Source organism: Cydia pomonella, chromosome 5 (genome assembly GCF_033807575.1).
Source record: "Cydia pomonella isolate Wapato2018A chromosome 5, ilCydPomo1, whole genome shotgun sequence".
In the NCBI taxonomy this organism is placed as follows: domain Eukaryota; kingdom Metazoa; phylum Arthropoda; class Insecta; order Lepidoptera; family Tortricidae; genus Cydia; species Cydia pomonella.
Genome location: NC_084707.1, coordinates 21,210,536 through 21,226,767, shown reverse-complemented (window position 1 = coordinate 21,226,767; position 16,232 = coordinate 21,210,536). Strand labels below are relative to the sequence as shown.

General features: G+C 35.3%; 3 protein-coding genes across 4 annotated transcripts in view; 1 reads left to right on the top strand and 2 right to left on the bottom strand.

Moving 5' to 3' along the window:
• LOC133518075 (dual specificity calcium/calmodulin-dependent 3',5'-cyclic nucleotide phosphodiesterase 1) overlaps window positions 1-16,232 on the top strand; it is a 298,642-nt gene that overhangs the window by 73,104 nt on the left and 209,306 nt on the right. The window lies entirely within an intron of this gene.
• Window positions 3,234-12,079, bottom strand: LOC133518077 (maltase A1-like). Its single transcript, XM_061851650.1, is given in 9 exon segments — window positions 3,234-3,355; window positions 4,221-4,358; window positions 6,581-6,776; window positions 8,342-8,492; window positions 9,997-10,104; window positions 10,187-10,768; window positions 10,849-11,006; window positions 11,157-11,336; window positions 11,452-12,079. Coding segments are annotated over 9 exon segments (1,761 nt in total). The 5' UTR covers window positions 11,633-12,079; the 3' UTR covers window positions 3,234-3,288.
• On the bottom strand, window positions 12,641-16,004 carry LOC133518078 (maltase A1-like). Its single transcript, XM_061851652.1, has 10 exons — window positions 15,824-16,004; window positions 15,560-15,739; window positions 15,296-15,453; window positions 15,085-15,210; window positions 14,541-14,996; window positions 14,341-14,448; window positions 14,116-14,266; window positions 13,810-14,005; window positions 13,465-13,602; window positions 12,641-12,804 (listed from the first exon to the last, which is right to left on the bottom strand). The coding sequence occupies exons 1-10, from the start codon at window positions 15,987-15,989 to the stop codon at window positions 12,738-12,740; spliced, it is 1,746 nt and encodes a 581-aa protein (XP_061707636.1). The 5' UTR covers window positions 15,990-16,004; the 3' UTR covers window positions 12,641-12,737.

Here is a 16,232-nt window from a genome sequence, read left to right as displayed (position 1 = left end):
TCGATTGTAGATTATGTAAACAAAACTGTTATGAGGCATCTTTTGTAATACCAAAGAGGATTAAATACTTGAATGCTCAGAACGATGCGCCTGATAACATTGATATGTTTGTTACCAGAAGTGAACACTGGAATGATTTCTTAGATGTCCTTGATAAGATATTATAATATGTACTTACCTCCTAAGACCCAGAACCAATAATTTGTTTTTTGAATTTGGAACCCTTAGTTACATAATAAAAGTTCAAAATAGATTTTGGAATATGAACAAAAATTTATACTCAGGGTCTTAGGAGGGTATAGGCTATTTGGCTTTGGTTTCATTGCACCTAAATATCAGAATGCCATTTTCTTTACTTGTCCCAAATTACAAAACAACTTCATTCCAAAATTCTTAAATAACAAAATGTTTTCTTCTTAAAACAGCCAAAAATCTTACTGATTTTTATTTATATCGTCCAAGTCTCAAAATACCTAAATGTCAAAAAGTATGTTTCATGAAATGCCAAATTTCCGATGGTAGGTACTTCTTTTTAAAATATTATATTCAGTTTACCTATACCTTCGTCTTAGGTGCAATTTTATAAATTATGTAGTCTTAATAATTGCATGCAAATTCTGAAAGTTTTTTTTTTTGTAACATAAAACCATTATTTTTGAAAAGTATTACAAAATGGAACTGATAAGGGTATTTACTTTAGATTTTTTAAATAAATACTATGTTGAAGCATAGCCATGATTCTTAGACGCTTTTTTTGTCTACTCACTTCAATTATTCTCTCTGTATTCATACGCTGTATCCATCAAAAATCCACATTTCACAATAATAATATCAATAGTGAAGAGTCTCAACCATCAGCTAAAGAAAGTCGTTGGGTGGCTGGATCAAGGGTCAGAAGCAGATGGTGGTAATCTTGGACACGGCGCGTATAGTACGTTGGTTCCTCTCTCTGCGGCCCTGGCCACCGGCAGCTTGGGCCCTGCCCCGCTGCTGGCGGTACTCTAAGTTAGGTTTTGTATATTATGTTTATGTGTTATTTTTTTATTGATTTTGTACGTGTTTCATGTTATACACAGCCTAACTTAAGAAGAAAAATAAATAAATAATATCAATAGTACAAGTAAGAGTAGGTATGGCGTATGTCCCTTCCACCCAGTGGTTTAATGAAATCAGTTTCTTTGGAAGCTTTGTGATGTAAAAACGTCGCAAATGGAATCCCTTTGAACATGGGACATATTTTGGTCAACCTTGGAATGGAAGGGACGCGTTAATGTATTTCAAAGGTACTTATGGTTGAAGTATGTCTACTAACCAAATACGGACGAATACTGTTAGCTGTAAGGGTTTGGTGTACATAAATAAAATATATATAGGTACAGTTTGAACAACTAATTCCTACTTTAAAATCATGAAGGTAATAAATTAATAATTACCACAAAGCGATATACATTTACTGTGGCGGCAACTGCATTATATTCGGACGTTTTCGGGCGGGGGCGACTGCCGGCCGCCCGCCGCGGACGGCGTCTGGTCAAGCAGACCACAGCCTAAGCCTAACATAGTTGTGTTACGATTACGATATATTTGGTGGTCACTATCTATTTGTAGACTGTACACTTTAATTAGGTTGTCCTGACGTTTCGAACGTTCTTGGTTGTAGGCAGAGTGGTTTTTAGCTTAAACTATCGACTCACCCCGGCTTCATACAGGTAAAACCTTAACAAACCTTCAAGAATCAGTCTATTGATAGGTGAAAACCGCATGAAAATCTGTTCAGTTATGTTTGAGTTTATCGCGAACATACATACATACAAAAAGACAGACGCAGCGGAGGACTTTGTTTTGCAAGGTATAGTGATACTCGTAATGAGTGACGCTCGTTGTTTGTTTAATTTAATATAATATAGTAGAACCTTGATAACTTACTCCTCGCGTAACAATCTTTATTATGTAAATAAAGTTTTGTGTTTCCTTCGGTTCCTTCCCAACCAAAACCTTTTTTTCTTAGAGTACGAAACCTCTATAACTTAAATGAATAATTCGGGCATTGAACCTCAGTAACATCAACTTAAAGTTGTATTTTGGCCACCTCTATTACTTATAATATTTATCAGTGATTAATTTTCAACAGATATTTCTATTACTCGTTTAAAGATATAAACGTAATCCGCAAAAACGTCAAAGTCGAGCAGATAGTAGGTGAGCCAAATATCATGGGTGTCACAAAGGCGCAAAGGCTTCGGTGGCTCGGTCGTCTAGAGCGAATGGGAGCCGATCTGGCGGTGAAAAGAGCGTTTGAGGGAAAACCGACAGCAAGCCGCCCGGCCGGTCGTCCTAGGTATTGATGGGCGGATGTGGTGGACACGGATCTGCGTGGTTGGAGACTGGCGAGAAACTGCACAGGACCGGGATCAGTGGCGAGCAGTCGTAATTGGAGGCCTAGACATACTTTGGGTCACTGCGCCAGAGTAAGTAATTAAGTTTAAAGGTGTAAGATATGATTTTATTATGGTTTCGCTACATGAAAGTTATGAATGTCGCCTGAGCATTTCAAATAGCAATTTCATTCAGAAAATGAAACACTAAACTTGCGGTAGTGTTACAATTTACTGTATTTTACTTGTATGGATTCACATTGCACTTTCCCGATATCGAAAGCCATAATAATATAATAATAATAATAAATATTAATAATAAATATTATAGGACATTTTTACACAAATTGACTAAGTCCCACAGTAAGCTCAATAAGGCTTGTGTTGAGGGTACTTAGACAACGATATATATAATATATAAATATTTATAAATACTTAAATACATAGAAAACACCCATGACTCAGGAACAAATATCCATGCTCATCACACGAATAAATACCCTTACCAGGATTTGAACCCGGGACCATCGGCTTCGTAGGCAGGGTCACTACCCACTAGGCCAGACCGGTCGTCAAAAGTTAAACTAGCGTATCAATATGCAACTCGAGTTTATTCGTACTAATTCAAGTTAACATTGCAACTATTATTGGATTTTCATGTGATAAAATTATTGCCGATTCCCTTTTGTTTTGAAATAAGATTGTTCAGTTTGAAAATTAATGAATTACTGACAGAATTGTACATATTGCATCATAAATGCTATTTGAGAGTTTTTTTATTTAAATAACTTAAGTGAATGTTGCATCATAATAGCTATTTGAGAGTATATTTATTTAAATAAGTTATGCTTAAGGTAATATATCATGAATACAAAACATATTTTGTTCCAAATATTTGAAATGAATTTTCTTCTTATCTAACTTTTAGCACCAAGGATTCTCTTCCGACCACTCTCACGTTAGTTGCTTCTATAATGTCACTGAAAGCAGAAAAAAAATTTAATATGGCAGGAAATATTTACTTTACCCTTTGTCTTGGCAAGGCATCATATCATCAATTAAATAAGAAGAATAAGAAGTTAAGGGAAAAGTGTGGACTGAACGAAGATGTAGTGTCAAAAATTGAGAAAGGTATGTTGAGATGGTTTGGACACGTGGAAAGAATGAGTGAAAGAAGGTTAACAAAAAGAGTGTATAAGGGAGCAGTAGAAGAGGGAGCTGGAAAGGGTAGACCTCGGCGGAAGGAAGCGAAAGAGGTATGTCAGGATCGTAGCAAGTGGAAATCCGTGGTCTCTGCCTACCCCTTCGGGAAATAGGCGTGATTATATATATGTATGTATGTATGTATGTATGTATGTAATCGATTAAATCAATAAAAAAGATAAGGCCCGATCTCACGAGTTTTATTGAATATGTCAAGAAAAGGGTTAAAAGTTTCTCAAGAAAATCAACATATCTATGTTGATAAATAATATGATAATACGGGTCAAGGCATGCGTCGTTGTAACTGACACGATAGTATCTTATTTATGAATGTACCAATTGTTATAGACTTTAGAATAAGGGAACAGAAAGGTGTTTCTGGAGATCTCTCCAGAAACACCTTTCTGGATTCATAAATAAGATACTATCGTGTCAGTTACAACGACGCATGCCTTGACCCGTATTATCATATTATTTAAGTTCAAATTTGAAAAATCTGCGCGTCATCGTGGATGACACGAACTATATCCATCGTTCTCATGTCATTAGACCAAAGTGATTCCATAAGAGCTCCGTGAACAAAGTTTTGTACGGAGCTCTAAAAATATTTTTTTTTTATAGTTACGTGAATAAAGCACTAACCCGTTGCTTCTCTGTGAGTGATCATTGGCTATAATGACCTCAAGATCACCAACGACGTTCTCGAAGTAACTTAAGTCAACAGTGTAGACTTCATCTCTAAAGTTGACAATAATTACGAATGTCTCACCATCGTGCGACCTAAAAGAAGGTTCATGAGAATACATTGTTTTGCCAATAATTTCATTCTTGATACAAGCTTTTATTGCTGATATAATATTGCATTGTCACCCAAATTACATAATGTATGTAAAGATTCAGCTCAAACGAATAACGGGAGCTGGGTCTTATTTAACTAGCAAGATTTGACCCGAAAATACAACATATAAATACGAATGAAAGCTTGTAAAATTTACATCGCCGCTTTAGAGTAAAGGGAACGGCCGCTGTTCCATATAAACGTCATCCCTATTTTCCCCTCTGGATATTGATTTATGGTAATATTTTTACATAATTTTATTAACCATAGCTATGCCCCCTCCGTTTGACTTTATTCTATTTCATGATCATTGCAAAAAATTGTAGCGAAAAACTGATTTCATACAAATTTAGAAATGCTCCGAACTCTTACAATAAATTAAAAATTGAAAAAAAATACGAACGTATAGGCATTGCCGTTGTTGACATACAATAAATTGTGTCAAAATATTTTCAATAATGTTAATATCCAGGGCAGGGACTCAGGGGACACAGAAGGGAGGGGACAGGAGGAGAGGGGGGGTGAGGACTACGTTTCTATGAAAAGCTAGGTCCTCCGTTATCGTCTTTAGATAAAACTTGATTCAACCGTCAACGTAATCTTAACTGATACCCCAGATACAACATAGTAACAATAATATCAGAAACAATTACCTGTCGGAATGTTACTTTATTTGTTTCATGATCATCATACATACATAGAACTTTCCCTAGTAAAAATGAGTGATTGACAAAATGTGACATTGATTTCTATCGATGTTACCTAACAATATTACAGAAGATTTAATATCTTGTTTGATGTATTAGTGGTTTTCTATGATTTTTGGTTTTTCATTTAATGTACTAAATAAGAAGTTATGTAGTAAGGAAAATAAGTATCGATTTGCAATTATTTTTTAACTCTCGATAAGTTTCACAATGTTATTAGCTCTAATATTTATTACTTACCTTTTATTTTACTTTTTGACTTACCGATTACAGATTTATCGATGTTTTATATTGTCAAGCACTCATTTTTGTCGGGAAAAGTTATGTCTGTTGTTGATAATTATGTAATCATATTGCCAATTAAATATAAAACCATTTATAGTTATCACAATGATATAGCATTTTAACAAAATAAACAACTAAGATGTTTTGTTTCATTTGATTCGAACATTTCATTTTAAGCTTTACCTGCTGGTGCTTGTTAGCTACAGTTTTATGATTATTTTGGAGCTGGTGTTATCTTTTTTAGGGTTCCGTAGCCAAATGGCAAAAAACGGAACCCTTATAGATTCGTCATGTCCGTCTGTCTGTCCGATTTTGTCACAGCCACTTTTTTCCGAAACTATAGAAGCTATACTGTTCAAACTTAGTAAGTAGATGTATTCTATGAACCGCATTATGATGTTTACACAAAAATAGAAAAAAAAACAATAAATTTTGGGGGTTCCCCATACTTAGAACTGAAACTCAAAAAATCTTTTTTCATCAAACCCATACGTGTGGGGTATCTATGGATAGGTCTTTAAAAATGATATTGAGGTTTCTAATATCATTTTTTTCTAAACTGAAAAGTTTGCGCGAGAGACACTTTCAAAGTGGTAAAAAGTGTGTCCCCCCCCCCCATAACTTCTAAAATAACAATGAAAAATCTAAAAAAAATATATGATATACATTGCCATGCAAACTTCCACCGAAAATTGGCTCGAACGAGATCTAGTAAGTAGTTTTTTTTTAATACGTCATAAAAATTTAAAAAAAAAATTTTTTTTCATCAAACCCATACGTGTGGGGTATCTAGGGATAGGTCTTCAAAAATGATATTTAGGTTTCTAATATCATTTTTTTCGAAACGGAATAGTTTGCGCGAGAGACACTTCCAAAGTGAAAAAATGTGTGTCCCCCCCCCCTGTAACATCTAAAAAACCAGAATAAAAAATCTAAAAAAAATATATGATATACATTACCATGCAAACTTCCACCGAAAATTGGTTTGAACCAGATCTAGTAAGTAGTTTTTTTAATACGTCATAAATGGTACGGAACCCTTCATGGGCGAGTCCGACTCGCACTTGGCCGCTTTTTTTCATAATAAATTTTTCTTTATTACAAATAAATTTACCAATAAATTATCCATTTTATAAAAATAAAGTTATTTTTAGTTAATATCGGTACGTTACCTTCTGAAAGCAAACACATCGCTGTTCAAAGCAACCGACTCAAATCTTCCAAATCTAAACACGGGTTCTCTACGAAGACGAGCAAGTTTCTTGTAAATATTCAGATGTGACCGCTCGATTCCCAGCTGTGCCTCAACGTTCAGGTTTTCATAGCCTTCTGCGACTGGTAGCCATGTCTTATTTGCAGTGGAGAAACCTTCAAAAAAGTTTTAATTCCTTAGGGCCGGTTAGGGTTGGAAGCGGTGGTGGCCGAGTGGATATGACGTCTGACTTTCAATCCGGAGGTCACGGGTTCGAATCCTGGCTGGTAACAATGAGTTTTTGGGAACTTATGTACGAAATATAATTTCATATTTACCACTAGTTTTTCGGTGAAGGAAAATATCGTGAGGAAACCTGCATACATCTGTGAAGAAATTCAAAGGTGGATGTTAAGTCCCCAATCCGCATTGGGCTATCGTGGGGACTATAGCCGAAGCCCTCTCGCGCATGAGAGGAGGCCTGTGCCCAGCAGTGGGACGTATATAGGCTGAATAATAATTCTTATTATTATTAGGGCCGGTTGCACCAAACCGTCTATCACCGTTAAGAGGAAAAGCGACGGCCGTTTCTCCATACAAACGAAGTCCCCATTTTCCTCTCTGATTATTGACATTATGGAAAATACTTTTACATAATTTGGTGGATGTATATTAACCATACTATGCCCTTACATTTGACTTTTTTCGGTGTTTCGATTATTGTAAAAATTAAGAGCCAAAAACAGATTTCATACAATATTTTAAACGCTTCTAACTCTTATAACAATTAAGAAATAAAAATAAATCAGTTTAAATACAACAAATTATGTCAAAGTGTTTTAGATCATGTTAATATCCAGATAGTAAAAGGAGAACTACGTTAGTATGAAAAGACGATTTCGCGCGGGTCCTCCATTTTCGTCTTAAAGCGTTCGCTAAATATTATTGTAAAAGAATTTCCATAGTTTACTGCACAGGCCGCGCAGCCAACGTGCAAATCGTTAACACCTTTCTCTATTAAGAGGCTGTCAACACCCAATGTCCTTGAAATTGATGTTACTTAAACAGTTTTTTAAGAAAGACTATTTGTTTTAGTCAAGTAAGAAAAATATATGTTCATATAAATTATATTTCAAAGACCGTGGTTGTACTCGATACATGATTGAACAAAATCGGCTCGATAGAAAATAATTGCAAAGATTGGTCTTAAAATCACAATTAAACGGTTCTATGTCTTTATTGTTTTGACTTATGGGACTGCAATTAAAATCACAATTTCAAAACATTTATATCTAAACCGTGGTTGAGTAAAATATTACACTAATAATCCACTTTTTTTTATTTAAATATTTTTCTTATTATTCCCTTGCCCAGGCCCAGTAACATGCGACAGTGCTATCTCATTTACTCCGATTGAAATAGACAGTGTGCGCGCTTTAGGTATTGACAGCCTCTTAATGTCGTACTAATGTGGAAGAGTGATAGAGAGAGATGACTACGCTACGCTACGGAGCGTTAACGATTTGCACGTTGGCTACGCGGCCAGTAATATTGATCAGTCTGGCAAGTGTGGTTAGTGCAACTGACCCTTAGTGTTACATTAACATACCCTGCGTAATAATTAAAGTAAACAGTACAAACTGTGTAGCCTACATATTTGTTCCAGTTTTCGACTTTTTTTTAATATTCATGATAATTATTTAATAAATCTTAGCCATTATTATTTTTCTAAAACACATACCAGCATTTTTGCCAGAGTTCCACTGAAATGGAGTTCTATTTGGATCACGAGAATATCTCCAGTAATTAATTGGATCGTCAGAATTGCAGCCCCCTGGGTCCACTGTGTCTTCCCAGCTGACATAACCATCTACCATTCCGATTTCCTCGCCCTTATAAAATAAAACGAGGTGTCAAATTATAATAATCAGAGCCCGTACATTTCATGCCGTTGACGCAAAATAGTACATTACGATACAAGTGCGAAAAATAGGAAATTCGAAACGAGTGGCGATAAATTAAAACACGACCGAAGGGAGTGTTTTAAATCGACACGAGTTGCGAATTACCTATTCGCACATGTATCGTACAACGTTTTACAGTACATATGGCCCTTTAAATGTTCGACACAGTAACGTAATATGCTACTTCTCGCACTAGTGCTATAAAGTAGCCCCATATGTACTGTAAATAGGCCGTAGGCCCGACGTGAGCTTGTCAAGACACTTTTACTATTGGGTCGTGTTTAAGCTCCAACTTCCCCGCTGGCGAGCCTCGAAGGGGACGCTTCGGGCCTTCGGCCCTACGCGGAGCTCGGCCTTCGGCCTTCGCTAGCCTCGACGCTTCGCCGTCGGGCCTTCGGCCCGCCGGCTTCGCTTATTAAGACAGTTGACTTGTTGCCGTTTCGCTTTATAATTTTTTCCGTTATTTTTGTTGTTATTAATATAAAGAAGATTTGTTTTCCAAAGGGGAAAAGTAATGCGGTTGTATTTCCGCTTTGGGCCGCACTCTCGCAGCTCGGCCTTCGGCCTCGCGTGCTTGGGCAATCCAATGGGACGCTCCGTGCCTTCGGCCCTACGCGGAGCTCGGCCTTCGGCCTTCGCTGGGTTTCGAAGCTCAGCGTCGGGCCTTCGGCCCACCGCTTCGCTTATTAAAACAGTTAACTTGTAACCGGTTCGCTCTATAAATGCACTTTTCCCGTTATTTTTAGTATAAAGAATATTTGTTTTCCAAAGGGGAAAGGTAATGCAGTTTTGTTGCTTTGGGCCGCACTCTCGCAGCTCGGCCTTCGGCCTTTACAGTACATATGGGGCTACTTTATAGCACTAGTGCGAGAAGTAGCATATTACGTTACTGTGTCGAACATTTAAAGGGCCATATGTACTGTAAAACGTTGTACGATACATGTGCGAATAGGTAATTCGCAACTCGTGTCGATTTAAAACACTCCCTTCGGTCGTGTTTTAATTTATCGCCACTCGTTTCGAATTTCCTATTTTTCGCACTTGTATCGTAATGTACTATTTTATATTCAGGAAGTTTTTTCATAACACTATAAATTTTGATACCTAATCTATTGCCGCGTAGAAAAACTACTTACGTACGTTACGTACTTGTTACGTAAAAAGCAGTGTTCAGTTATTAATCTAAATTATTTATTATTTAATAACATAACAATTAACAATCTATAATTTAGTTGAGTAACAATAAGATGAAAGTCAGTTAAACGTTTATGTACTGATTATCAAGTATATATATATCAGTTAACTAAAGAGGTGGACAAATACTCTATGTAGTGTGACGTCATTTTGCCGTTAACGACATAACATGTACGGGCGCTGGTAATAAATATGTAATTTTATCGGTTTGTATTAACTGTAATAATAATTGCCTTACCATATATGTTACACTAATTCCTGGAAGTAACATTGACAGCATATTCATTGAATCTACTAACTCAGGACTGTATCTAGACGCAACTCTACTTTGATCATGGTTTCCAATCTAAAATTCCAGATGATATTGTTATTTTAATTGCAATTCCATCATGAGATTATGCATTCATTTATAATTAAAAAAAACATACCACCCAGTTAGCCAATTTATCAATAGGTTTAAAAGTTAAATATTTATCAATAGCATATTTAATTTCATTTGCAGTAGATTTTCCATTGACATCAGTAATTAGGGCAAAGTTAAAGGGAATATGAGCTCCATTGCGGCCACCTTCGCCAAAATACTTCATTGTATCCTGCGGCGTTGAATATACTTCAATCATCATTACTCTACTAAATCCATCTTTTGCATGGTATTCGTCGTAAATATCACGCCATTGATAAACCATGTCATAAGATTCAGGCTGGTTTTTCGTATAAATGTGATTCAGGTAAGCATGATTGAGTGGATCATCAAGGCTTTTACCAGACAGAGGTTCGTCAGGATACTTCCCACCATGTTTATCCTTGTCTACTTCAAACAGATGGTTAATTGCCCCTACTCTAAATCCTGCTATACCTTTATCAAGCCAGAAGCGAATAATATTCTTCATCTCCTCAACTACGTTAGGATTTCGATAGTTAAAATCTGGTTGAGCAGTGGTGATCTGATGGAGGTAAAATTTACCAGTTTCTTTTCTATATTCCCAAGCACTTTTGCGAAAGACACTAATCTGTGAAAATTGTTAACTAATGTATTCGTATCGTCGTATTGTATATCTAATTGATGGATTTTAACACAATATACATTTACCCAATTATTTGGTGGATGCAGTTTTCCGTTTTCATGAACTACTCCGTCTTCTCATACAAAGTAATCGAAATATTTCTTATCGCCTTCAAGAGCCTTTTGAAACCATAAACTTTCATTGCTGCCGTGGTTTGGTGCCAGGTCTAAGATGATCCTAATATCTTAAAAAAATGAAAATATAAAAACAATATACTTCACCTTATATAAAACGAAACAAATTTAACCATATAAAATAAAAACAGAATAATTACAATCAATTAAATGTTTTGAAGACGAGTAAAAACTGATTAAATATATGTATTGTATCTTACCAAATTCTTTTGCTTTGAACATAAGTTTGTCGAAATCTTCCATAGTACCATACTCGTTATGGATGCTGTAGAAATCAGATATATCATACCCAAAATCGTACATAGGCGATTTAAAGAAAGGTGAAATCCATACGGCATCAACTCCTAACTCCTTTATGTATTCCAATTTAGATGCGATTCCTCGGTTAAACAAATAATATGAAATTAATAGGTACTACGAATTATTGTTTATTATTAGAGTTTAGTGTTTTTGTTATCTTATTATCAGATGATACAGAATTAATGACACACTTACCATTTAAATCACCTATTCCATCGCCATCACTATCCATAAATGATCTTGGGCAGATCTGGTAAAAAATTGTTTTCTCCCACCATTCTAACTCCTTTTTTGAACTTGTTAGATTAACAAACAATAACGGTAAAAAGGTAACTAACAGTATGGGTAAAAATAAAATTTCCTTCATTTCTATCATAAAGTTTGAAGGAGAAGGAATGTACTTACACTGAGTTTACTCTCGTATCATGACGAATTATATCTACAAGTTTATTATCAAGATTAAGATACCGTCTCGTCAGTTAAACTCTTGAAGGTATTCTTTTCATGAAATGCAAGTAATCGTAAACTGAATGTTGTCAATTTTTTTGTTCGGGCGAAAAAAATAATTAAGAGTATACAAAAATCCATCTAAGCTAAGCCAACTCTGCACCAACCTAGCAAGCGACAGAGTGCGGAAGCGCCACCATAATATCGTTGCCACACTTTTGCTGTTTTAACTTACCTATATGGAATCTAGAAGTTCTCATTTGTAGTCACAAACTTTAATTGTTGAGCCACAGGGTGTTTACTTTAAATTGGACATTCATACCGGTAGTATACAGAACCAAATTAGTTTGAACCCTTAATAATTAAAGACCGTGACTATTATTATATGTATATACTTTATATATACACCTGTTTTAATATACTTTTTTTTGTTCTACTAAAACAGTACTTTTTTTAAATTTGGCAAATTTAATATTTCAGAAAAGCTCTAAAGTCTGATTATGTATATAATACTACTTTTTTTTAACTTGTCTGTTTTTCATCCTCTTAAGTCTAAACTAAAGTAGGTAAAAATCATTTGTATATTTACATTACATATGGGGCTACTTTTTAGCACTAGTGCGAGAAGTAGCATATTACGTTACTGTGTCGAACATTTAAAGGGCCATATGTACTGTAAAACGTTGTACGATACATGTGCGAATAGGTAATTCGCAACTCGTGTCGATTTAAAACACTCCCTTCGGTCGTGTTTTAATTTATCGCCACTCGTTTCGAATTTCCTATTTTTCGCACTTGTATCGTAATGTACTATAGTATTATTAATATTTAAATAAAAATTGCAAACAAAAGTTTGTCCTTTTCGAATAATAAATAAGGGATTCAATCGCGACCACTTGTGTAAGTGGTGACTTAAGTAAGTTTAAAATAATAACAGTTTTTAAATTTAATATTTCTCACTTTTATTATTTAACAAACTTATTAAAAATAAAATTAAAAATTTCAATACCTAAAATCATGATAATATATATTATTTATTTCTTTTTGAGGACAAGCGCTTCGTAACCAGCAATAGGCACTGCATTAGCTTCGAATTGATCTCTGAAACGAAAATTATACAAAAATAATAATTTATTCCATATAAAATTAAAAGCGATTAAGATTTTTTGTAACAAAATGCTGTCTAAATGTCTAGATTCCTCTTCCAGTCAGCAGCTAACGAATATGAAATTGACTTTGGAACAATCTCGATCTCGCGTAATAACAATCAATTAATGAAACTTTCTCAGACTAAAACTTGCAAATTTTCAATAACAAAGTTTGAAGAGCGATGACAAATGGCCCGATTCTAACTTCAAGACACGTCGAACATTTGCTAAAGATACGATATATATTAGATATGTCAGTGTTCCAAGTGATGTTTCTTCAAACAAAAAAAACGTCACTTTTGACACTGACATATCCAATCCATATCGTATCTTTAGGAAATTTTTGACGGATCTAAAAGTTCGAAATTCGAATCCGGCCGCAAGTGATAATATCGCATAAGTTATCAAGTCATTAATTAATTTATAACCACTCGAAATAACTGAGTTTTTACAAGCTTGTATTTAAATTGCAATGTAGATCGTGTCATTCACGACGACGCGTGCCTTGATTCGAATTGACATGTTTTTAAAGGTTAGATTTGACAAATCTGCGCGTCGTCATGGATGACATATGAACTGACATTGTACGGTTTCTACTACTATTACTACTCACCCTTCATTTTTATCCGAGTCTATGCTTCTAAGCACAACTACGAGGTCTTTTTCTACATTTTCAAAGTATGTCAGATCCAATAGATATTCTGAGTCTTTCGTGTTCACGACTACGATGTAGACTTCTTTATCATACCACCTGGAAAATAAGGTGTGTTAAACAAACATATGAAGACAAATCTATCTTTAAGTAAATCATAACCATTTCGTGTCGTAAATAAATGAAAAAACCAACTCATACAAATTGGCGCATTTTCAAAGTTTAAATACTAGTAGGTTTTTGAGTAAATCTCAGTATTAAAGACAATAAAATCATTTTTGAAAGTTAAGACAAATTTTAAATCACCTTCTGAAAGCTAAAACATCCTGGTTCAAAGCCAGTGACTCGTAGTGTCCATATCTGAATACAGGGTCTTGTCGTAAAGCAGCCAGAGCCTGGTAGACCTTCAGATGAGACCTCTCAGCTGCTCTTTGCACTTCCACGTTCAACGTCTCATAACCATCGGCTACTGGCAACCAGGTCTTGTCAGCAGTGGAAAATCCTGAGTAAAGATAACAAGATTTCATTAAGCAGCAAAGGAGTCTGGATAAAGATTAAACTTGTTTTGCCTAGTTAGACATTTGATATGAAATATACCCACACTTAACTCACCTGCATTTTTCTCAGCGCTCCATTGGAATGGAGTCCTCTCAGGGTCTCTAGACCACTTCCCGTAGTTGATAGGATCATTAGGATTGCATCCAGCAGGATCAACGGTGTCCTCCCAGCTAACATAGCCATCAACAAGACCAAGTTCTTCGCCCTGCAACAGTTTGTGGTGTTAATGAAAAATATTTCAGTAAATTTCATGTACGAAATCTTTAAATGACAAGTTACCATATATGTTACTCCCACTCCAGGCAGAAGCAAGATTATCATGTTAAGACCATCCACCAACTGAGGATGATATCTGCTTGCCATACGGTTGTTATCATGATTTCCAATCTAAAAAATTGCAATAAAGTTTAGTGATCCAATTACGTACAAATAATTCGTGGAAATATACAGATTGCTTGAGTAGGCAAAGTGAAACTTACCACCCAGTTAGCATCTTTGTCAACAGGCTTGTATGTCAAAAACTTATCGATAGCTCTTTTGATATCATTTGCAGACGATGACCCATCAACATCCGTTATCAGATCGAAGTTAAAAGGTATTTGAGCTCCCTCTCTCTTCTCTTCTCCATAATACCTTACAACATCTTGAATTTTTGCGTATACTTCAGTCATCATTATTCTGGTCAACCCATCCTTAACTTTATATTCGTCAAGAATATCTCTCCAATCGTAAACAACGTAATAAGTTTCATTTTGGTCCTTTGTATAGATATGATCGAGCGAATCATGATCATTTAAAGCAACTCCAAAAGCTCCTGACAGCGGTTCATCGGGATATTTGCCACCCCATAAATTTTTATCAACCTCAAATAGACAATTCACAGCATCAACTCTGAATCCGGCAACTCCTTTTTCGATCCAAAAACGGATAACATTCTGAAATAAAAGTGTAATTTTTTTTTTTACTAGTTATGTGTTAAAATTACCTAATTACAGTGATTTTGTTTACTTTTTATTTTCTTACATTCATTTCTTCGATGACATCAGGGTTTCTATAGTTAAGATCAGGTTGGCCCACTACAAATTGGTGCAGGTAATATTTTCCAACTTCTTCCTTGTATTCCCAGGCGCTATTGTGGAAGTGGCTCAGCTAAAATCGATATTATATTTTAATTTAAACGCTATTAGTTTTTGATTTGTCATTTATAGACATTAATTATGATATGTTTACCTACCCAGTTATTTGGTGGTTGCATGTTTCCATCCTCATCAATAACTCCATCTTCCCAAATATAGTAATTGTAGTATTTTTCATCACCTTGCAGAGCTTTTTGAAACCATACACTTTCATTAGACGAGTGGTTAGGCACGAGATCTAATACAACTTTGATTCCTAAAAAACGGGTATTTTTTAAATACTTTTTAAAGAAATGTTTTAACAACGTATGTCACCATATTTACTTATTAAATAATAAGCTGAAATAGAATTCGTCTCATACCTAGTTCTCCAGCTTTTGCAGTAAGGGCTTCGAAGTCCTCCATGGTACCATATTCGTCGTGAACTGCGTAGAAGTCAGATATGTCGTATCCAAAGTCGTACATGGGTGACTGGAACATAGGTGATAACCAAATAGCTCCAACGCCAATTTCTTTGATATATTCCAGTTTTGATGTGATACCTGAAACATTTAATTAAATAAAATTAAATGAAAGGTCAAAAAATAAGTCACAACTAAGAATTTTTATAACTTTAACCATCATACCGTTTAGGTCACCGATGCCATCACCATCACTGTCAGCGAACGACCGAGGATAGATTTGGTAAAAAATAGCTTTCTGCCACCAATCTTGTTCTGGTTCGTATTTTCTATCAATAGCATTGCTAGCACAAAGCGCCACCAAAAGTGGCAGCAAAAATATTACTCTCATTTTTCAAATACTTATGAAAACGAAACTGGCGTTTAACTGTTGCGTATCTGGGTTCGTGTGTGGCTTATATTGTTGTTCAGAAGTAGAACCCCCTTGAGGCACTTCATAATCTCTGTTATATCTTTTATCATTGACACCTTGAACTATCTCATGATAACATTTTCAAAAGTCCGGCTTCGGTGAATTGGTAAACAAAATTTACCTAAAAACATCTTATATAACGTGATCAGGGATATCTCCGTA

What these genes read in the sequence shown, in the direction of transcription:
- LOC133518078 (XM_061851652.1), bottom strand. Translation starts at nt 15,989, where the DNA reads ATGAGAGTAATATTTTTGCTGCCACTTTTGGTGGCGCTTTGTGCTAGC. An exon ending in GAGTGGGAGTAACATATATG is followed by an intron (nt 14,267 to 14,340) that starts GTAACTTGTCAT and finishes AAACTGTTGCAG; the next exon opens with GGCGAAGAACTTGGTCTTGT. An exon ending in GACTCGGATAAAAATGAAGG is followed by an intron (nt 12,805 to 13,464) that starts GTGAGTAGTAAT and finishes TTTTCGTTTCAG; the next exon opens with AGATCAATTCGAAGCTAATG.